This window comes from Chenopodium quinoa, unplaced genomic scaffold, assembly GCF_001683475.1.
Source record: "Chenopodium quinoa cultivar QQ74 unplaced genomic scaffold, ASM168347v1, whole genome shotgun sequence".
In the NCBI taxonomy this organism is placed as follows: Eukaryota; Viridiplantae; Streptophyta; class Magnoliopsida; order Caryophyllales; family Amaranthaceae; genus Chenopodium; species Chenopodium quinoa.
In genome coordinates, this window is record NW_018743574.1 from 1,503,193 (window position 1) to 1,526,632 (window position 23,440).

General features: G+C 38.5%; 2 protein-coding genes across 2 annotated transcripts; both read left to right on the forward strand.

Annotated features, from left to right (window-relative positions):
* Positions 1–465: 465 nt before the first annotated feature.
* Positions 466–12,989, forward strand: LOC110681908. The gene is made up of 7 exons (XM_021858065.1): positions 466–1,677; positions 10,156–10,299; positions 10,585–10,657; positions 11,173–11,278; positions 11,355–11,451; positions 12,346–12,441; positions 12,569–12,989. The coding sequence occupies exons 1-7, from the start codon at positions 1,000–1,002 to the stop codon at positions 12,698–12,700; spliced, it is 1,326 nt and encodes a 441-aa protein (XP_021713757.1). The 5' UTR covers positions 466–999; the 3' UTR covers positions 12,701–12,989.
* A 4,604-nt stretch (positions 12,990–17,593) lies between these two features.
* Positions 17,594–21,554, forward strand: LOC110681910 (serine/threonine-protein kinase BRI1-like 2). Its single transcript, XM_021858067.1, has one exon. It carries the CDS (start codon positions 18,081–18,083, stop codon positions 21,432–21,434), a length of 3,354 nt encoding a protein of 1,117 aa, XP_021713759.1. The 5' UTR covers positions 17,594–18,080; the 3' UTR covers positions 21,435–21,554.
* The last annotated feature ends 1,886 nt before the right edge of the window (positions 21,555–23,440 follow it).

The following is a 23,440-nucleotide window of genomic DNA, read 5'->3' on the forward strand; positions in this document are numbered from 1 at the left end:
CATACTCGACTACTCATATTAATGAGCACAACATAAATATAAATATAAACATAAATTAGATTTGTATCATTTGATTATATGATAGATTATCTAAATTCTTTATACATAATTGTTAAAAATGTACGCTTTAATTGAACATTTGGTGAGAATGGAGCTTTAAGTGAAGGAAAAAAGTGTTAATAGAACTTGTTAAAAACTTACCAATATGAGATTGATTTTTGTTAGAATAGAATTAACTTCAAATTTCTAGCAATGAATTGACACTAAAAAAATCTCTCTCAAAAAAAAAAAAAAAAAAAAAAAACTAATTTCAATGTACAACAAGATTAGAAGAGCGTCCCGGAAGATTTCGCCTTCTCACTGTGGTGTAGGAGTATATTGTAAGTGGTGTATAACGTTTAATGGATGCTTTGGTCAACTTGGATTGAGAGAGATCCTAATGACATTAGGTCATATGAGTATATGACTAATATGTGTTCTAATGACAATGACATATATTTTTGAATCATTTATAGTGTGTACAACTATATATTTGATTCACTTCCATTTTTAGTATACGAGTAATCGATTTATGTTATTTTATGGTATCAATTACATAAACTAAATATCACAAGTTCGTTGTTATATTAGTTGATAAAATTCCATCATCTTGTTGCAAAAATAATAAAAAAATAAAATAAAAATAAACTATCAATATCCCGTGTATTATCAAAGGCACATTAGGAATCTGTTATTTTCAGCTTAATTTCAGTTCAATTCACTTCAGTTAAGTTCAATTCGATTATGTTCAGTTTCTAATTTCCTTTTGTAAAATAATAATTCAATTAAATTCAACTTAGTTCAGTAAATAGGAACAAACCTTCGATAATCTCATTTCGACTTTTAGAAACCGGGGCGGATATCACTAATACGGACCATCCACCAAAAAGCCCCGTTACATTGGAGAATCAAATAGAATAAAGTAAAAAAGCAACGGTTGAAGAAGAGGCAAGCAAAGCAATGCCAATGCAAAGCCTACGTTTATACCGCCAAACCACCAACTTCCTTCGTCATCCCTCTTCTTCCGCCATGGTTGCACCTTCCTCATTTTCTCTCTCCTCCCCACATTGCAATTTCAACCCTAACCCTAAATTTCACAAACCCCAAATTATCAACATTTCCCAATCCCTTAATCTTCTTCGCACTTTCAAATCTTCCCCAAATTATTCCAATTCCAACCAATCTCCGATCGAAACTGACGAAGACCCACCACCGGAACCACCATTACAGCAACCAGACGAAGGTGGAGGAGGAGAAAACGATCTTCTGTCTTACCCATCGAAACGGTCATTTGGGGTTGCTACTGGAGAGATTTTTATTGGGATTGCTTCTCGTTTGATTAATTTTAGTGGGAAAATTAAGAATTTGGGGGAGAATACGACGGTTTTGATGGATGAAGAATCGACGATCTTGAGGGAAGTTTCCGGTGAGAAGTCGGAAAGTGGAGAGAGAATTGCGAAGGTGATTGAGGATTCATTGGAGCCTGAGGTTGTTTGGGAACAAAGAGAGAAGGATGTTGAAGAGGAAAAGCGATTGAAATTGGTGACTAGTCCTGGGTTTAGCTTCTCTGCTGCTGGGCTTTTGTTTCCCTATCATCTTGGAGTTGCTCAATTTCTTATTGAAAAGGGTTATATCAAGGTATTTTGTTGAATTCTTTCTCTTTCTATTTATCGTGTTTATTTTTTGTTTGATTGGTTATTTTCGAGGATGGTTCTTTATAACGATTCATGTTAGCCGACCCCAAATTGTTTTGGCTTTGTTTTTGTTTGATTTCTTGTTTACTGACCAAACAATTGCTGGGCATTGTCTCTGTTTAGTGTTTGATTGGAATAATTGGATGTGGAGGAAGTTGAATTATGTGAATTTATAGCTAGGTCATTTGAAAAGATACCTTCACGGTGATGTCACTGATGTGTTGTTGGAATGTCATTGTTGATAAAATTAGTATCTGACTGTGACTCGAGCTCTCAAGGAGATTGCTCAGGAAAATAGATATGATGGAATTGAAGGGTTTTATTTGCCTTTAACTTGTATAGGCGTCTATGGCCGGTTTGATATAGGGAGGGAGGGAGGGAGGGGAGGGAGTAATAGTGTGAACAAATTCATGAAGATGTCAAGCATTGTTTTTTCTGTTAGGCAGTTACATGATAAATGATTGGTGGGCTGTTGAACACCTACGAATTTAGAGGATTGTTCATCATGGAGGTTTGGGGGTAGCAAGTCCACAGTATATATCTCAACATGTTAGACATTAGAGTCGTTGTGATAAAATAGAATTATATGTGCTGAAGCTTTCAAATGAGTTGCTATTGCTTAAATGCTTTTAAGCTTAGGTTGGGTACATGATTGTGTTTCAGAGATAAAAAGAATACCAAGTTTATGCATGCATTAAATGTTTCTGTAATTGAAGCCTGGGATTCATGTTCTAGAAGATATAAAAGGGGTCTGTTTACTTCATGAAAAGCATGTAGATTTATGAGCTTATTGTGTTTGTTTGTGAGTGCTTGTCACTAGGTGCTTTAGCTTATGTGTTCTAGGGGAAGTTTCTGTGATGTGATATATTGATATATTCCTTTTTCTACTATGATCTACTTATGGGAGTGGAGCAATGAACACCCTCCTCGACTTGGATTAGAAAGAAAAAAAACCACTACTGTCTAAGAACTATGCTAGTTTGAACTTGTACTGTTATTTGTATAGCTTTTGTGAAGAGTGTAAATCTAATTAGGGTAGGATTACTAGTTACAGATCAGTAACTGTTTGGTGAAAGATACTGAGATTTCACTCTATAAGATTGACTCTCCTAACTACTTTTTGGAATAGAGGATTATGGAATGTGGATGTCTTCCCCATATCTCTATTTGAAGAAGCAGCTTATCATTTAGGGTATTGAAAATAGCATAACCTTTCCTCCTTTTACACCAAAACACCATTTAACACCTTTTATCTATGTTGATCGAGAAATTGTTCTGGTAATAACTGGTGAAAGAAATGTGCAGAATTTTGGATTGTTGAATTCAATAATATTTTTTGAAACAATGCATCATTCATCTATCATATTCAATGGTCAATTACTTAAAAATCATAGAAGTCTGGACGTCTGGTTACCTGGTGTGCGTATTAACTGAAGCAGTATTTATTTCTTGATTTGGAAATTCTGCCTCCTTTTTAAATTAGTTTGCCACATATGATTTTGTTCATAATAGCTGACTAATTTAGACCAGAACTAAGTCAAATTATCTTTTGATTTATAATGTCAAATTAACATTTGTAGAAAAGCATTTTCATTTTGTTTACATTATTTAGTGTTATATATTTATGCAAACAATGGTCAAAGCTAAATTTTGATTTTAAAATTGGAGTACAATTTGTCCTCAGTCTAACACCGTCTTTATAAAGATTGAGGTTTATAATGTATCAAAGCATGGTTTCTGTCAACTACTGTCCCTCCACTATATGCTTTTGATTTTACTTCTGTGGTTGTTATGTACCGGATTCTTGTGACATGATTATATTAATTTAACACAATTAAGAGGTAAGCTTGAGCAACGTTACAAGGTTCGCGGTACGGAGCCACGAATCGCAATCTGATTCGTGCGAACCAGAACGCGGAACAAACGCGACCTGGGTCGCTGGTGGTCGCGAACCAGAACGCTGAAGGTGGCGACTCCTAGTTGTGGCTGAGCAAACACGGTTGTTCTTCCTCTGCAACCTTTAATGGCTTGTTTCCCGACATTTTCAATGCAGTTTTCTCTCTCTTTCTTCTTTCACGTGTATTTACTTATTTAATTTCTGAAGTTTTTGACTTTTTTCTCCCTCCTCTCTCCTGATTTACCTAGCAGTAACATTTTTTTTTTATATGTGCACACTAAGGGTGGCGGCTAGGGTTTTATTTTAATTGGTAAAAAGCTTAAAAGGCCTTAAACCTATATCTGTCTATCAACAACTTGGGCTTTTTTTAAATAAACAACTTGGGCTTTTTATTTTATTTACTTTTTTTTTAGCAATCCACTCACCTAGATATAAAAATCTATCTATAAAAATCACCTATATTATTTATTTATTAATTTACTCATTTCGTACCCAATTGTACCGGATTCACCACGGGTAGCGTTCCGCGTATTCGTTTCCGTACCACGTTTCGAATTGAATCCCGTCCCATGTAATGTTGAGCTTGAGTATTTGATTAATGAGCAACTGGATTACAAACTAACAGTGGATAGGCATAACTTTAGGCTATGAGTCTCTCAGTGACTTTAAGCCACAAATCTCTCAAATAACTTCACTCAATTTTCTGGATGATTACTACTGCTCCTAGATTACAATACTTATACTCAAGGCTTAGATAATACATGTGACATTACTTAACTAAAATGGAAACCCACAATGACCATGATTAAAGAAGGCTGCTTTCTTTCCTTAAATTTCTTTTAATTGCCCTTTTCCTGTTGCTCTTTGTTTACTGCTTCCTCTGATCTTGGCTGTCTAAACCCCTTGGACCCTTGCTGCTCTCCCTTTCTGTGCCTCGCATACACCAATATTGGTGGTTGACTTGAGGTGTTGACCTTGTTGACCCAGTTTATAACATCACTCCCCCCTTTGAGTTTCACCTTGTCCTCAAGGTGGAATGATGGGAAAGGCTGCTGAATGTCGTCATAGTCTTCCCATGTAGCTTCAAACTCGGCAGGTCTCTCCATTTGATTAACACTTCGAGTCTCGGAGTGGTCCTTTGCTGTCCCCGACACACTTCTAGGAGTTCTTCCGGCTCGACAATCAACTCCAAATCTGGGGACAATTGTTGTGGAATAAGATGTTGGCTGGAGAGGTTCCCCAAGGCACGTTTTAGTTGAGATACATGAAAAACCGGGTGAATTTTGCAATTGTCTGGCAATTGGAGCTTGTACGCCACACGTCCAATTTTTTCCTAACAACTCGAAGGGCCCATAGAACCTTGCTGCAAGTTTCTCAAAGGGTCTTCCTGCGAGGGATTTCTGGCGGTACGGGCGCAATTTTAGAAACACCTTTTCGCCCACCTCGAACTACTCCTCCTTCCTGCTCTTGTCGGCGTTGCCTTTCATGATTTGTTGAGCCCGATTGAGTTTCATCCGAAGCTCATCCGAAATTCCATCTCTTTCCTTCATCCCCTCTTCCAAGCCGCTGACCACCGTTTCATTAGCTCCTAAACGCCACAAGTTTGGAGGGTCCCTTCCATAAACGATTTTGAATGGAGCCATTTTGGTTGAAGAATGAGGAGACGTATTATAAGAATACTCTGCCCACGACAACCACTTAGCCAACGTTTGTGGTTGCTCTGCAATAAAACACCTAAGGTACGTCGGTTTGGGGGTGGTAGGCCGTGCTTCGCTTGAGGTGGGTACTTTGCAACCGGAAAAGTTCCCTCCAAAAGATACTCATAAAAACATGGTCCTTGTCGAAGACAATTGAAGAAGGGAAACCATGAAGCCGCACAACCTCCTTAACGAAATAGTCGGCCACCTTAAGGGCATTAAAAGGGTGTTTTAGCCCCATAAAGTGACCATATTTCGACAATCGATCAATCACCACTAGCATTGTGTCAACCCCTCGCGATCACGATAACCCCTCCACGAAATCCATGGAGATGTCTTCCCAAATTGCATCGGGAATCGGGAGCGGCTGGAGCAACCCGAGTGGGTTCTTAGCGGTGGATTTGCTTCGCTGGCATACTTCACACTCTCTAACAAATTTGTCGACCGCCTTTCGCATTCCGGCCCAAAACCAATCGATGGCTAGACGGAGGTACGTTTTGATCTCCCCGTTGTGGTCGCCCATTGGAGTACTGTGATACTCACTCAAGAGGAGGGGGATAAATTTAGAGTTACTGGCAGGACAACTCTATTCTTATAAAAGGCTCGGTCCCCTTACCTTCCTTATGGCCCAAAATAATGCTGCCTAACCATTTATTAGCTTCCAACTCTTTCTCCAATTCGGCCCAGTCCACGAATTGAGATTGGACCATGGCTTTTAATTCAGCCCTTCCCATTTCCTCTTCTTCTTCGCACCCTGCTTTCCCCTTGCGAGACAGAGCGTCAGCGACTCTGTTCGCGGCTCCGAGCTTGTAGTGGATTTCGAAGTCGAATCCTACGATTTTCTGAATCCACCTCTGGTATTCGCTCCCCACTTCATGTTGATGAATCAAAAACTTCAAACTTTGTTGGTCCGTTCGAATGTGGGCCTCAAGGCACCTTTCTTATGATGGGAGATTGGCTTTGGCTAGGTGGAAAAGCTCAACTCAAGGCCTCCCTTCCTTACGAACGACCTACCTAACAAGTAATGCCGCCATTTAGTCACCGCAATAGCTATGGCCATAAGTTTCTTTTCATAAATGGGCCTTCCTTGAGCTCGAACCCCCAAAACCTTGATGTAATAGGCAATTGGGCGCCCCTTTTGCATAATCACCGTCCCTAAACCAAAACCCGAGGCATCGGTTTCCGCAATGAATTTCTCCCTAAAGTCGGGCATGGCCAATATGGGTGCGGTAGTCATGGCTACCTTCAGCTTGAGTGGCTACCGCCGTCCAACCGTATGAATCCTTCTTTAATTGCGAAGTCAAAGGTTCCGCAATTTGAGCATAGTGATGCATAAACTTACGGTAATTTCCCGTAAGCCCCAAGAACCCCCGGAGTTCCTTGAGATTCTTCGGTATCCCCCATTCGATAACCGCCTTAATCTTATCTTGATACGTGGCAACACCTCTTTCGGAAATCACGTGGCCTAAATAAGCCACCTCCCCTTTGCCAAATTCGCATTTCTTCCAATTAGCATAGAGACTATGCTCTTCCAATTTTTGTAACACCAACTTGAGGGGTTCCCGATGTTCCTCAATTCCCTTACTATATATGAAGGTGTCGTAAAAAAAGACCAACACAAATTTCCTCAAGAACGGTCGAAACACATCGTTCATCAATGATTAGAACATTGTCGGCTCATTAGTAAGCCCAAAAGGCATCACTAGGAATTCATAGTGCCCCTCATGAGTACAGAACGCCGTTTTGTGTGTATCTTTCGGCCTAACCCGTATTTGATGATACCCCGATTTCAAATCTAGCTTGGAGAAAATTTTTGAACCGTGTAATTCATCTAGTAGCTCATCAATCACGGGAAACGGGTATTTGTTGGGGACGGTCTCCTTGTTCGCTTGATAATCCATGCAAAACCTCCACGACTCGTCCTTCTTCTTGACTAACAACATCGGGATCGAGAATGGGCTACTTGATGGGGTGATGATCCCTGCTCAAGCATTTCTTGGATCATCCTCTCAATTTCATCCTTCTAGGGCTTTACTAAAATTGGATCACAGCCCCCCTTTAAGAGAATAGAGTGTTCATGGCCTCTTTGTGGGGGAAGCCCACTAGGTAGTTCAAAAACTCCCTTGAATTGACCCAACATCTCACTCAAGAATTCAGGTGGGCCTAGCCCATCCTCTTCTAACTTGTTAATCTCCACCAAAATTCCTTGCCTCTCCTTTGACAGCACTCTCATCATGGCCTTCAAGGATACTTGAGCTTTTTCCAACGACGGATTGCCGGTGAGTGTTTTCGGTTTTCCCCCCACTGCAAACTTCATCACGTGGGTTCTCCAATTAGTGACCACCGAACCGAGTTTTTATAACCATTGAACCCCCGAGATCACCTCCGCATTGCCTAAGGCTAAAGGAAGGAAGTCCTCCGCTACCGTGACTCCCCCATTCAATTCCACCCTCACACCTTTACATACTCCATCACCTCGAACCGTGTCCCCGTTTCCCAAAGCCACCGAGAATTCCCCACCTTCCTCCACCCTAATGGCCGCATCTTCTACCACCTTGGTGGAAATAAAATTGTGGTTAGCCCCCGGGTCTACCATGACAACCACCTCTCTTCCTTGTACCATACCCTTCAATTTCATCATTTAGGATTAGATAATCCTACTACTAAACATAAGGACACCTCCACCGGTGGCGGTTCGTACACCACCAACTCTTCTTCATTCATGATTTCTTCCTCATCCGCTCCTTCACTCACGATTAAGATACTAAGCTCCTTCCGCTTGCACCTATGGCCCACACCCCACCTTTCGTCACACTTAAAACATAACCCTTTTGACCTCCTTTTCGCTAGCTCGGACTCGGTAAGTCGCCGTGTTCCTCCACTCAACCCTTGAGCTGGCCTGGATTGGTTCGGCCCACATTCACCGACCCTTGAGATTCAGGAGCTTTGGGCCACACCTTAGGCGGCCCACTATTGCTGGCAGCCCGTACGTCTGAACCAGCCCCCCTCTATCCATTATGGACCCACTTTGGGCTGAGCTCATGTTTGGAGGCCCACTACTAGTCCCTCCTTTCCAATTCATGATGGGCCTTTTACCTTGCTGCACCCTTTTTCGTTCTTGAGTTCTACTTGCAATTTCCATGGCCTTCTCTAAATTAGGGGGATGAAGCAGCCTTAGCTCAGCCTTAATCTCTTTGCTTAGGCCATTAATGAATTGGCCGAGCATCAAGCTTTCTGGGACATCTTCTAACGGTGCCACCAATTCAATGAAGCGCTCACGGTATTCCGCCACCGGACCGGAGAGACCGCCCGCCACTGTTCGTGCCAAGTTCCCACGTGGGATGGTCGGAATTCGTTTAAGATTCGATGCTTGAGGTCCGGCCAACCGTAAAACAGCCGCCTCTTCTGCTCCCACTAAAACCACGTGAGCGCGGCCCCGTCCATGGCGACCACCGATGCTTCCATCTTCTCTCTATCAGTTAAGTGATAAAATTCGAAGTACATTTCGGCTCAGGCGGTCCAGTTATCGGGGTCGTCCCCTTCGAAAATTGGCATCTCCAATTTTGTGTATTTCCAGTGACCTCCGCCGCCCCCTCCGCCGCCGTCACCACTTCCCTTCCAGCCACCGTGCCACCCTCCCGTGTTAGGGGGTGGCCAACCTTGTTCATCATACGGCCTCTCCCCCACTGGTGTTGGAATCCGCTCTCCGTCCCCGTGACTGTTCCCCTCTTCCTGTAAGCTGTTCTCGCCGTCGAGGTGTAACACCGGCTGGATGCTGGGTTGCCGCGGTTGACTCTGCTGCGCTGCTTTAAGGTCCCCTTGTAATTTTGTGATTTTGGCACGATCAATGGCCCCCTGAGTCTCCACATCGACACGGAAACGATCTATGTGGCCCTCTAGCCGAGTGGTGGCGGCCGTAAGGGCGTCCTCTATCTGTTTCCGGTCGTCCTCCATCTTCTTTCGTTCTTCCTCCATGGCTGCCTTCACTGCAGCTGCAACCACGCGCGTGAGGGAGTCTCCTTGCGGTTGGAGCTTTTCTTCGATGGCGGCTAATTAGTCGTTAGGCCGGTGAGAGCCTCTTCCACGGCTGCCAAGTGTTGTGGTGTTCCGGCCTCCATGATCGGTGCTCTGATACCAAGATGTTATGTACCGGATTCTTGTGACATATATTATATTAATTTAACACAATTAAGAGGTAAGCTTGAGTATTTGATTAAATGAGCAACTGGATTACAAACTAACAATGGATAGGCATAACTTTAGGCTATGAGTCTCTCAGTGACTTTAGGCCACAAATCTCTCAAATAACTTCACTCAATTTTCTGGATGATTACTACTGCTCCTAGATTACAATACTTGTACTCAAGGCTTAGATAATACATGTGACATTAATTAACTAAAATGGAAACCCACAATGACCATGATTAAAGGAGGCTGCTTTCTTTCCTTAAATTTCTTTTAATTGCCCTTTTCCTGTTGCTCTTTGTTTACTGCTTCCTCTGATCTTGGCTGTCTAAACCCCTTGGACCCTTGCTGCTCTCCCTTTCTGCGCCTCGTATACACCAATATTGGTGGTTGACTTGAGGTGTTGACCCCGTTGACCCAGTTCATAACAGTGGTTCTGGGCAGGCTCTAGTATATGCTCATATTTGGGCAGTTGCATTGTAGGACGGGAATATCTGTGTGTATTAACGTGCTTTCTGTCATTACTCATTATGCGTAACTTTGTACATCAATCTGATCAAATCATCTTTTGGAAATTGCTGCTTTGGCTTCTATTTTTCATTCAATAACTAGATGCTTTTTCCTTTATATTTGCTTAGAACAGGAAACAACTCCTTTAGCTGGTTCGTCAGCTGGTGCGATTGTTTGTGCAGTGATTGCCTCTGGAAGCAGCATGCAGGATGCTTTACTGGCTACCAAAATTTTGGCTGAAGATTGCCGGACAAATGGAACAGCATTTCGACTTGGGGTATACGCACTTCCTAAAATAAATGTATTAGGAGTATATTTTTAGTTCATTACAGGTTAAGTATCCTGTCCTATTACTGTTTCATTCCCTTTGAAGATGATTTGTGTTCAAGCAAATAAATTTTGATAACTAGGTTCTCGATAAAAAAAAAAAAGGGGGACTGTATATTGTGAAATTGAACTCAAATTGTTTGTGTTTTTAATTTCTGCTGATTCAAAGTCATTGATAGATTACCATTAATTGCAGTTGAAGTTTTTAATTATTTTATTAAAATTTTCTGTTTAGGCTGTTCTTAGAGATGTATTACAAAAGGTTCTTCCAGAAGATGCTTTTACCAGATGCAATGGGCGAGTGCGAGGTAAGAATGTACCTCCTGTCTATAGTTGTAAATTTTTACTTGGTTTTGTTTGTTTAGGCTGTGATTTGGTGAGGCAGTGTTGCCTCCTTTACTTTACTCACTCTTGTCAAGTAGGGATTGTACCTTGCCTTGATTTTCTCTTATCACCCCCACGTTTCTCGATTGAGCTCCTGGGGCCCTGGGCTTCTGATAACCTATTGAAAATATTTGACTGATTGGAAAACATAAAATTAATATGTAGGCATGTAGCTAGACTTCTGTCAGTAAGGTTGTAAGAAATATGACAAATTTGAAGTTTCACTCAAAGTTGAATTAGGGAACTTGGTCCATGTAGTGGAGTAGATATGCACGCTGTTCTAGATTTCTCTTATGTATTCCGAGCAGAAAACTTCTTGTAGTGTAGCCTTAGGATGCTGATGGTTTCCCCATCTCGGTGAAAATCTTGCTGTTTGTTAAGTCTGTTTGACTACTTACAAAATGGTTACCTCTATAATCAGTTTCTTTGTAATCCACAGTGGCTATAACACAAATTGTATGGAGACCAAGGGGGCTGCTGATAGATCAGTTTGACTCCAATGAAGATCTCATCAATGCATTGTTCACCTCTTCCTTTATTCCTGGGTAAGTAGCATGACATTTTCTCATAATCCTGATTCTCTGTCGGTTGGAATGCTAAACCGATCTGATATGGTTTCAGCTATCTTGCTCCAAGACCAGCAACTATGTTTAGGAACCGGCTTTGCATAGATGGAGGTTTGACACTATTCATGCCACCAACATCTGCACCTCAGACGGTATGCTTTTATGTGCTTTTTTTTCTGCTTGGTGTTTTGTTGTCCATGTGGTGATACTATTATGGCATGGCTGTTGCTTGTCATATTGTTGGGTAAATTTCCTTGGAAATGTAGTAGCAGAATCATGGATTGAGGAATGTTAGAATAATATATTGAAAATTTTGAATTGATGTATACTTGACAGTCAGTAAGGGCTGCTTTGAAGGAGTAACAATAATAGTGCTATTGTGATTTAATGATGGGGGGTATAAGTTATTATCTTTGGAATGTTAAGGAATAGAAGGATGGGAAAGCTGTTATGTGGGAATTTTAGGATGTAGGTGATTGTATGGGTGACTAGGAAATATGCTAATATATTGGCAGCAAACTTTTGACCCCTTAACTTCAGTCAAGGATTTTCTTGTTGGAAACTTGGAATAGGTTCATTGGAATTGCACTATAGCTAAGGAATTGTGTAGAATTGTTCTCCTGGCTCTCAAATTGAAGGATCTCTCTGTCAGGTTTTGGAACTGAGGGAACATAGTTTTTGCCTTGGGGATTTTGAGTAGATGCTACATTGTCATTGAGCCATGGCTAAACCACACAGGCTCCAATGCTACGTTGTCAATGTGCTCCTAGTTGAACTAGTGTTGTTGGGTTTGTATTCTACAGTTTCTGCCTATTTAGGAATTGGGCGCGTTGTTCTGAATCATACAAGCATATCGCTTAGTCTATAGGAGTTGTATCTTCTAATTTTAAGGTTGGGGGGTCAATCCCCAATAGGGGCACTCTGAGGGTGGGGGATGCCTTACCCGTTTCAATAGAGCAATTCTGACCTTTTTAAAAATATATATATTGATTTGCTTAAATATAATTAATCAGGTTCCCCTTTTTTATTTATTGGGTGACTGGCAGGTTCGTGTTTGTGCCTTCCCTGCTAGTAGTATACGAATGAAAGGCATTGGGATTAGTCCAGACTTAAACCCCGAGAGTAGGCTTACTATTCGACAGGTAAGCTTTTAAAGTTGTATACTTCTATGCTATTTTTAAGAGATAGGTCGAGCAAAAGGTCTAAGGTTTAATACAGTAGTTAGTACTTAGTAGGAGAACTGATTCAGTTAATGGTAATTGTTTGTAGCTTTTTAATTGGGCGCTTGAGCCAGCAGATGATTATGTGCTTGACAAGCTCTTTGAGTTTGGATACTCAGATGCCGCTGTTTGGGCAGAGGAGAACCCAGTGAATATGATACTTCAGGAAGAGAAACCCTGAGCGTAGTAGTTTTTTTTTTTTTTTTTTTTTTTTTTTTTTTTTTTTTTTTTTTTTTTTTTGACATCCCACAATTTTTTAACATGCTGCAACATGTATATTAATTGTTGGAGCATGATCCTCGATTTCTTATGTTTTCACTTGCTTAGTTGAAGAGAATTATTATAACAATTGTACGCACACATCAGACTTTTTAAATGTATATAATAGAAAATTACAGCCAATTTTATTTGAAGTGTTGTATCATTACTAGTCTGTTTAGTAGCATGGTTGCAGTTTAACTACGGGAAAGTTTAAATTAATAGTAGCTGTTATATAAATTAGAGCTTTATTGGTGACATTTATAACTTCAATTTAGTGACAAGACTGATATCATAGAATTGAAATCATGTTTGGAAGTCATATACTGATTGTCGGAGTGGGAGTACCATCCTAATAAAAAAACCTCCAAATAATTTCATGCACCCGGGGGTGCCGAGGATGTCTTGCACAGTTGCATGTTTAACTCACATGTGATGTGTCATGGCATTGAGTGATTTGAGTCATGCACAAGTTAATGTGCGTGCATGCGTGATGGCACCCACCGGTTTGGGAGCACCATTGATCGGTAAGGTCTTGACATGTTACAATTGAAGGGATTATATCAGAGTTTGTAATTGAAGGGACTATTTTTCTACCTCACTTTATCCCCAATTAAGCGCAGGGCTTTGCACATCACTTTCAACCCGAAAATCGAAAAATAGGGCTCTGCATCTCTCTCTTTTTTCCCTAAAAAATCAAAATGTAGGGTTCATGACTGTGATTATTCGAACAATGACATGGTTATTCACAGTATCATTTTAGAGATGTGAAGGTGAATAATGGACTTAACGTTGATGAATCAATGAGAAAGTTACTGGTATGTTTTGTCAAATTCTGACCAAATAGTAGAAAGAGTGGAGGGAATAAAGTTGTGTTTGAAAATTGACTACTTAAAGTTTATCTTAGGATGATATTTTTTTTTTTTTTGAAAGAATATCTTAGGATGATTATTATTTGTACTAATTATCAGTTTTGCTGTTGTCTTGAAATGTGTAAAAGTTAAACATGAATTGGGTTTTATCGTTATCGAGTAATTATATGGTTTAGTGTTAAGAATTTGTGTTCATGATCTCAAGGTTTATATGATCAAATTTATAACCAATGCACTTTATGGATGTGTTCCATTATTTATTGTATTTTTGATAAGCTTTAATTTGTTGAACACTTGACTTGATTTATTTTGTTGGAATATTGGTTGAACATTTTTTAAACGATGCCTATTTTTGTTGAGTACATTTATTTTTTAACTTGTATACGTATTATTTTATATTTATTTTAATATTTTAGGGGTAAAGCTATATTTTTGTTGAATTTTGAGGTAATTATTTGTTAGGGAAAAATTAGGCCTCCTAATCTTAAAAAACAGGACTTTCTTTTTTGGAGTGGGAAAATTGGGACATTTAATTGTGGAAAAAAGGGTTATTAATTACGACGTAATTAATTTATTTCATAATAGATCCATGACTCCATTAGGTCAATTTTAGCAAGTAGCAAATCTTTACTTTCATATTCATATTTAAAAACTCAAACTGGAAAAGACATGTCACTACTCACTATCCTATTCAACTTCTTTATCTTCTTTTCTGACTCCATATGCCACAAGCCGTCTTATGTTTTTCATTTTTTATTACCTTTATCTTTCTTAACTCTTTTATTAAACACTTCAATTCAACCTTTTCCTCTTCTCTCTTTAATTTTAGCCTCTCCATTTTTTTTCAAGCGTCATATTGAATTAAAGTCCCAAATATTTAATTTCTTTAATCATGTTTTCAGTTACGCATTACACCCTTTAATAATTTAGTGGTTTTTCCTCACTCGTCTCTCAATGCAACTTTCTATGAACAACCCGTGCATTGCACGGGCCATCAAGCTAATTATGATTTTTACAGTAGAGTATAATTATAATATAAGTTCACTACTTCACTCGAGTTTATTTATCTCTTTATCTTAATATTATTCTAAATTTATTTTATTAAATTTATAATAATAAATTAACAAAAAAAACTTTACAGCATTGACAGTCCATTAAACTTGGTTAGTGAAGCTAAAAGAAAGGTTGGACCAATAAGTGGCATCATCAACCCCTCTAATTTCCAATTCCACAAGCCACATTTACTCATTGATATTTTTCCTCATGAATCATGGACCCACCTTCCTTTTTAATTTTTTTGAAGTAATGTATTTCACTTTGTTAATTGCCTAGTAATCTACTAATTCTACTTTAAATTATTATTGAAATATTATGTATATGTTTAGGATTAATTTTGATTCTCTCCACCCCTAAAATTCATTATTGGGTCCCAAATCACACTTAAGTTCAACTTTTAATTATAGTTTTTCTCTCTCCAAAGTGATGAAAGTCTATTGGATTAGCTCGTGGACAATTTTAATTTTGTTATAAGTCTTTGTTTTATTTGTTTGTTTTTATACTATTTTCATATCATGGGAACTGTTAAGATTTCCTTTGAAAAGGGCTAATCTTGCCATATCTATTTACATTCACATGCAAAAGTGGTATAATTACACACTTGTGTTTGAATTATTTAAGTATTCTGCCCCAAAACTATTATTCTTAGATCCTCATATATTCTACACTAGTACTCTCAGTCATTTTTTTGGGTAAATAACTAAATATACCGAAATCGTAAGGATTTACTGAAAATACTAGTTAGTTTAGCTGATAAAATTAAGGATACATAAGATTATATCAAACTCGAAAGCCGAAACTTCTTCTAATGAAAAGGACCTCAATAACAATGACCAAGTTTGGTCCCTTAGGGAAATTATGCAAGCTAAGGAGAGATGAAGGGAGAGAAAGAACATGAACAAGAAAGAATTTAATTAGACTACTAAATTACGATCTAACCCTTGGTTATTGAGAGGTTTAATCTCTACATAAATTATGAAGTATTTCCTTCGTTCACAAATAATCTTTCTATATTCCTATTTTTAAAAAAATGTCAAAAAAAATTCTCATTACTAAAAATGAATAAGTTTTACACTCAACTCATGTGATGTGGATCATTCAACTAACTTTCACTTTTTTCACATTTTCATCTCATCTAGCTAACTTATTTAATATGTGTGTTTAAATCTAACGTGAACATTATTTGCCCGTGGATCTTTTTAGATATAGAGAATCATTCCAATTTGTATGCACTTGATTTTATTTAGTGAATAATTACCTAGTCAATAGAGGCACCGTTAATTTTTTCTTTCTTGAGAATGTGACTTGCAAAGTTGCAATAGTACCAAATTAAGTGCTATTATACTTTTGAATGTATAAGATGCTACCTATCTAAATGACTACATTTCACCTTTTGAAAAATTTGCCACAATATAGATTTTGTCTGTGGATCATATTCCTCAACTAAATTGATATTATCCACCATAAAATTGACCAAGTTAACATAAAACTTTAAACCTTTGATGATGAGATTTTAACCTATGGTCAAGCATTCAAATGATCACGCCTAAGAAAATGTGGCCCTCCAAATTATGAGCACTACTATTTTCACTCATTCTATACATAGTAGAAGTATAACATCATTCATTTGTCACATTTTATACTATCATTACTTATTTTGTACGAGTACCTTGAATTTGCTCACACTATCTTAAATTATAATACCCAAGAAAGCAAACACAAAAACATTCCTCCCCCTGTTTTCTGACAGTGACAGACAAGTCCCATCTTTTAGATCCCTTTACACCCATTCATGTTTATACCTATAACCGGATCGAAAGTAGAGATATGTGAAATTTTGTATACACGGGTGTATTGTATACAATATATGTAGTCAAGTCATACAATACAGGTTGTAATAAAAGTCGATTATGTATGTAAAGAGGTGCGTGACTTGCATACGTAAATAGACCTTTTATGCGTCTTTTGTATGTGAATTTAGTTATAACGGGATGTATTGTATATGACATACTTTGTAGAGTATTAAGAGTCTAACTTATAAAGGGGTGACTTTATCGTGATTTAACATGAATAAACCATTCATACGTATGTTGTGTGTGAGATCCGGTAGCGAAAAAGGAAGAATGTGTTACTTATAAAAATGACATATTTTTCATGAAATTAGAAATACAAAAAAGGCGCCGTTTTTGGATAGACTTTGTCGGAGGGTCCTCGGAGAAGCTTTTGACCCACCAAAGATCTCCCCAGAAATTGATCTTTGACAACTTTGAAATAGTGCTTAGTTTCCTAATTTCCCTCAAAATTTGGCACTTTGTATTTTTGTATAATAATATATAAATCTATTATCCTTAATCTTGAAATTATGGTGTAAAGTAAGTCTACTCTATAGTCGGCTTACTATTAAATTTACTAATCATATTATAGCATGTCACTATGCATCAATTAGCTTTTGCTTAGACTCTGCTTTTTCTTATTCCTCTTCACGTTACTCCCTTTTTGGTTTACTTTATGTTTTTTTTTTTTTATTTTAATTTTCATTTGGTTAACATGATAATTCAGATGAAGGCATGAAGTTACTTTTTGGATGATTTAAAATATTAAAAAAAACCTTAATTTTATGATAATATTCATACCAATTAGAGGGTGAATTTTCTTACCTAATCCTTTACGAGCGAGTAAGATTTCTTGCAAGAGTTTTTACTTTTTGTAGTCAACTATGAGAAGTATTTAATGTTTTGAGTAGTAGTAATATAATACCGGATCATGGATATGAATTATTGAAATTACCCGTGGTTTATACTTTGTAACCAACTAAATCATTCTTTACATGTTATGCATCCTTAATTTTATGATGTTACGATGATATAATTGATCTCTCTATAACCGGGGATACATTTGTACAGCGATACATTTTTATTTTAGAGCGATTGTTAAATACAGTATTTTTTAGTTGTTGTACTTGTTAATTTGTTATACATCTGAATATCTGTTATACATTCAAGAACTTCCTGTGCAACTTAATTCTCTTGTTTTAGTGAATTATAATACTGTAATTATCAAATTTACTCACTAAAAATCAGATACAAATTGTAAAAAGAATGTTGTTGCAGAGAAAAAGAAGGCAGCTTTTTTGAAAAAGCCTTTCAAATTCACCACCAAAAGGCTCCTTTTGCTTTGGCATAATAACATATGGAATTGTCATCATATTAACCACTCTCTCTCTCTTTCTCATTCTCTCTCCTCCCACGCTCAAGGCCCCTCTTTCAATCACGCCCACAACTAAACATTATTCTCACTTACCATTTTTCTACTCATATTAATCTTCTTCTTCACTCTACCAAAATTCCTAAACTAAATATTCTTCTTCTTTCAAACATGAAAATACCCTCCTTATACTTTTTCAATTTCTCTATTCTATGTATTACATTATCATTTACATTTACTTGTCGATCATCTCTTGCTAGTACTCCATTAACCGACGCCGAATCGTTGTTAGCCTTTAAGAAATCCATAGACAATGATCCTAGTAAAGTCTTTGAAACTTGGCAAATGAGCAAGAAAACTCCTCTCTGTACTTGGCAAGGTGTTAACTGCTCATCTGATGGTCGAGTTTCGCAACTCGACCTCAGTTGGCGTTTCCTTGAAGGGAATATCACATTTGATGCTTTAACATCTTTAGGCATGTTGGTGTCTTTAGACTTGTCTGGGAATTCTTTTGTTATTAACTCCTCTTCCCTCCTTCATCTTCCGCCTTCGATCGAGCAGCTCCTGCTGTCGTCGTCTGGCCTGCGGGGAGCTCTTCCTGTCAATTTACTCACGCTGTACCCAAATCTAAATACGGTCGATCTTTCGGGTAATAATCTGACTGGTTTACTGTCAAAAGATTTTCTGAGTTCAACCTCTAGCAGTAGTAGTATTAGTAAACTGCAGGTTCTTGACCTGTCTGCTAACAGAATTTCAGGGCCGCTTCCATTTTTCGAGGCCATTTCTGCTAATTCCTGCACTAATCTTCAGACTCTGAATGTGTCCATGAATCAGTTCAGTGGAAAAATTTCTCCCTTTTTAGGTAGTCTGCCAAGTATACAGGTAATCGACCTGTCTCATAACTATCTTGCAGATTCAATTCCTGCAGAAGTATGGCAGGCCTGTGGGTCCCTTACAGAGCTGCATATTGCCTACAACAATCTATCAGGTGCTGTTCCTGCTGGTTCTCTGTCATCCTGTAAGTGGCTTCAGATTCTGGACCTGTCAAACAACAACCTGTCAGGGCCATTCCCGGGACAGGCGTTGTCAGGACTGCAGTCTCTGGACACACTGGTGATGAGCAACAACGTGATTTCGGGTTCTTTTCCGGGGACTATATCGTCGTGTGCAGCGCTGAGGGTGGTGGACTTTAGCTCTAACAGGCTGTCTGGAGCGATCCCGCCTGATTTGTGTGCAGGAAATTCTTCTCTGGAGGAGCTTAGGCTGCCTGATAATCTTATAGCAGGCAGAATACCGCCAGAGTTGGCTAAATGCTCGAGTCTGAAGACGGTGGATTTTAGCTTGAATTATCTGAATGGGACTATTCCTGGGGAGATTAGTAAGATGGAAAATCTTGAACAGTTTTTTGCGTGGTATAATGGGTTGGAAGGCGAAATCCCACCAGAAATCGGGCAATGTAGTAAGCTGAAGGATCTTATACTGAATAATAATCGTCTAAGCGGAGAGATTCCGAAGGAGTTGTTCAATATCACTAACTTGGAGTGGGTTTCTCTGACATCAAATCAGCTCACAGGGCATATCCCAAAAGAATTTGGGCTATTGCAGAGGCTTGCTGTTTTGCAGCTTGGAAATAATTTCTTTACAGGAGAAATTCCTACAGAATTGGCAAACTGTAGGACTTTAGTTTGGCTTGATTTGAATAGCAATAATCTCACTGGTGAAATCCCACCTAGGCTAGGAAGACAGCCAGGAAGTCCCAAATTATATGGGATTTTATCAGGAAACACTTTGGTGTTTGTGAGGAATGTTGGCAATACTTGCAAAGGTGTTGGTGGGCTGCTCGAGTTTGCGGGGATTCGACCTGAGAGGCTGCTTCAAGTACCATCCCTGAAGAACTGTGATTTTACTAGATTGTACTCGGGGGCGATCCTGAGTTTGTTTACTCAGTATCAAACTTTGGAGTATCTTGATCTTTCTTATAACCAACTTCATGGGAAAATTCCTGATGAGTTAGGGGATATGGTGGCATTACAAGTGCTTGAGATTTCCCACAATCAGTTGTCAGGGGAAATTCCTGCAAGTCTTGGGAATCTGAAGAATATGGGTGTTTTTGATGCATCTTATAACAGGCTGCAGGGTGAAATTCCTGATTCATTTTCCAATCTGTCATTTTTGGTGCAAATCGATTTGTCGAATAATCAGTTGACAGGACAAATTCCGCAGAGAGGGCAGCTTAGTACACTTCCAGCTACTCAGTATGCAAATAATCCTGGCCTTTGTGGGGTGCCTTTGCCTGAATGCAAGGATGTAAATGCAGGGAGTACGCCGGTGGAGGATGATACAGGAAGAGATAAAGGGCGGTCATCTAAATCGTCGTTGACTAACAGCATTGTTATAGGATTGTTGGTTGCGATTGCAACTGTGTGCATTTTGATTGTGTCAGCTATTGCTATACGAGTGAAGAAGAAAGAAAAAGAGGATGCTAAGATGCTGCATAGTTTACAGGCAGCACATGCCGCGACAACATGGAAGATAGAAAAAGAGAGGGAACCATTGAGCATTAATGTGGCTACTTTTCAGAGGCAGCTAAGAAAGCTGAAGTTCTCTCAGCTTATTGAGGCTACTAATGGGTTTTCAGCGGCGAGTATGATAGGGCATGGAGGATTTGGGGAGGTCTTTAAGGCGACGTTGAAGGATGGATCAAGTGTTGCAATCAAGAAGTTGATAAGGCTTAGTCATCAAGGTGATAGGGAGTTTATGGCCGAGATGGAAACTCTAGGGAAGATCAAGCATAAGAATCTAGTCCCACTGTTAGGATACTGTAAGGTAGGAGAAGAGAGACTTCTTGTGTATGAATTTATGGAGTATGGTAGTTTGGAAGACATGCTTCATGGGAGAGAAAGAGGTAAAGATCGGAGGATCCTTACATGGGAAGAGAGGAAGAAAATAGCGCGAGGAGCAGCTAAGGGACTTTGCTTCCTTCACCACAACTGCATTCCACATATTATACACCGCGATATGAAGTCTAGCAATGTCCTGCTAGACCATGAAATGGAGTCTAGAGTGTCTGATTTTGGGATGGCAAGGCTCATAAGTGCCCTGGATACTCACTTGAGTGTTAGTTCATTGGCCGGGACTCCAGGGTATGTTCCACCCGAGTACTATCAGAGCTTCCGGTGCACTGCAAAAGGTGATGTCTACTCATTTGGGGTTGTCTTGCTAGAGCTCCTAACAGGGAAGAGGCCAACCGATAAGGAAGATTTCGGAGACACCAACTTGGTAGGATGGGTTAAGATGAAAGTCAGAGAAGGCAAAGGACCTGAAGTAATTGATTCAGAGTTGCTGTCAGTTACAAAGAAATCAATTGAGGCAGATGCAGAGGAAATGAAGGAGATGGTGAGATACCTCGACATCACGATGAGATGTGTCGATGATTTCCCTTCCAGAAGGCCTAATATGTTGCAGGTCGTCGCCTTGTTGAGGGAACTGGTGCCTGGTTCATCTAGTTCCAGCAATAGTAGCTAATAAAATTTATCAGAGTTCAGCATAAAAATTCTTCTGTTTGTTATGAAGAGTGTTTTTTGTATTCATATACTTGTATAAGCTTGCAAAATTCTCTCTAAGATTTTATCTCCTACTGCTTGATGATCATAAGTAAAAGTATAAAATGTGTTTGGATTGCTAGACTTAGATGATATAAGTCTGTAAATCATGCACTTGATTCCAAGGTGCGAAATCTGACAATGTATGTACATATAATGTAAGATCAACAGATGATGTTGTATAAAGAATGTCAATTACTTGATTAATTTCAACTCTTTTTGCTCCATTAAGCAGTAATTATAGAAGAAAATGTTATATTTACTTTGAGGTCCATTGTTATCATGTAACAAGACTAACATTCACAAATAGGAGTAAGTAATATGCAACACTAATATGAAGGTTTTCGGCTGCTGTGTAGTGCTCCCCTCCACGAACCGGGATTAACAAAAAAAATATAACGTTGGTGCAGGAAGCATTGGCGAGCAAAGGAGGCATGGTGTAGTTTTATTTGAGATAATGATTTGTCTTGGGTTAGGCTGCTAGGCACACATTGCTGTTATTTGGTTTTCAAATTAGACGGACTTTCCAAAACATCATCATGGAAAAGCTCGAGTAAATTCATAGGTAGGAAAGATTATTAGACCGTCTAATTCCACAATACTTACTACTTTGTTAGAAAAGGTACAACATCTGCATCCCTTATAATAGCATTATTCATAAGAATTTCCTAGAATTTTACGCGCTAATACATTTGGAGAGAGGTTTCATGGAAAGAATTGAAATTAGAAGTACATTTGAGGCTTTGAGCCAAGTTAATAATGTTTAAAGGCACTTTAAATTGATAGAGAGAATAGTGATAGTGATAGTGATAGTGATTAGTGAAACATAATGGGTTGAAGGCGTGGAAAGCCAAAGGGTCAAAATAAATCTATAAAAGAGTAAAAAGTTGATATAAAAAATCATTAAGGTAGGGTCACACCCTAGTTTTATCATTTTGATTGACAGCTTAACATCTTCACTAAGCTTCTTTTTACCTGGCTTAATTATTGGCCCAGTCAATAGCTACTAATATGATCATGTTACTAATCACGTATTTATCATACTATTAAAAAAAAAAAAATCACATTCTTCATTACTGTAAAAGCGTAAACTGTAATAATAATTAAAAAAAAAAAAAGTTGAGTAAGAACTAACACTACGAGTATGTTTTACAAATCTGTTGAAAGATAAATTATACTACCTCTGTAATTTTGGAGTATACTCTTTAACCTCTGTAAAAAAGTTGAATGTGATTTTTTTTTTTACAGAGGTGAAAGATAAAGATATTAAAGAGTATGTTTTACAAAAAGCATGGATAAATATAGTCTTTAATTTTGGAATTTTTTGACCTTTGTTCGTCCGGAAATAAAAATTGTCTAAATGTTAAATATAATTCCTAATACCCTCTTGTAGTCCAATTGGGTGGGTGGAACCATCCAATTTGCCTTACAACGATCAATTTACTCGTTTTAAACTTTTACCAATTTCGTGAACTGAAGCCTACCACGGACATTTTTGACAATATATAAAGGTTATATATGGTTCCAAACGTCATTATATGACCCTAATATGTATCCCATAGGGTCTCAAGACTTTTCGCCACCAGGCCCTATGACCTCAAAAAATCCTCAAAAAGTCTTCAATTTTGGAATTTTTTGACTTTTTTTCGTCTGAAAATAAAATTTCTCGAGATGTTTACCATGGTTCCTAATACACTCCGCTAGTGTAATTTAATGGGTGGAACCATCAAATTTGTATTAAAACGATCAATTTACCCGTTCCAAACTTGCACCGATTTCATGAACTTAAGCCTACCACAGACATTTTTGACAACATATAATGGTCATATATGGTTCCAAACTTCATTATACGACCCTACGATTTATCCTCTAGGGTCTCAAGACTTTTCTCCACTGGGCCCCGTAACCTCAAAAAATTCTCAAAAAGCG

Bases quoted from the DNA above. Each gene is read 5' to 3' on its own strand.
- LOC110681908 (XM_021858065.1), top strand. From the start codon at position 1,000: ATGCCAATGCAAAGCCTACGTTTATACCGCCAAACCACCAACTTCCTT. The intron at 10,658-11,172 runs GTAAGAATGTAC...TGTAATCCACAG, and splicing joins ATGCAATGGGCGAGTGCGAG to TGGCTATAACACAAATTGTA. The intron at 11,279-11,354 runs GTAAGTAGCATG...ATATGGTTTCAG, and splicing joins ACCTCTTCCTTTATTCCTGG to CTATCTTGCTCCAAGACCAG.
- LOC110681910 (XM_021858067.1), top strand. From the start codon at position 18,081: ATGAAAATACCCTCCTTATACTTTTTCAATTTCTCTATTCTATGTATT.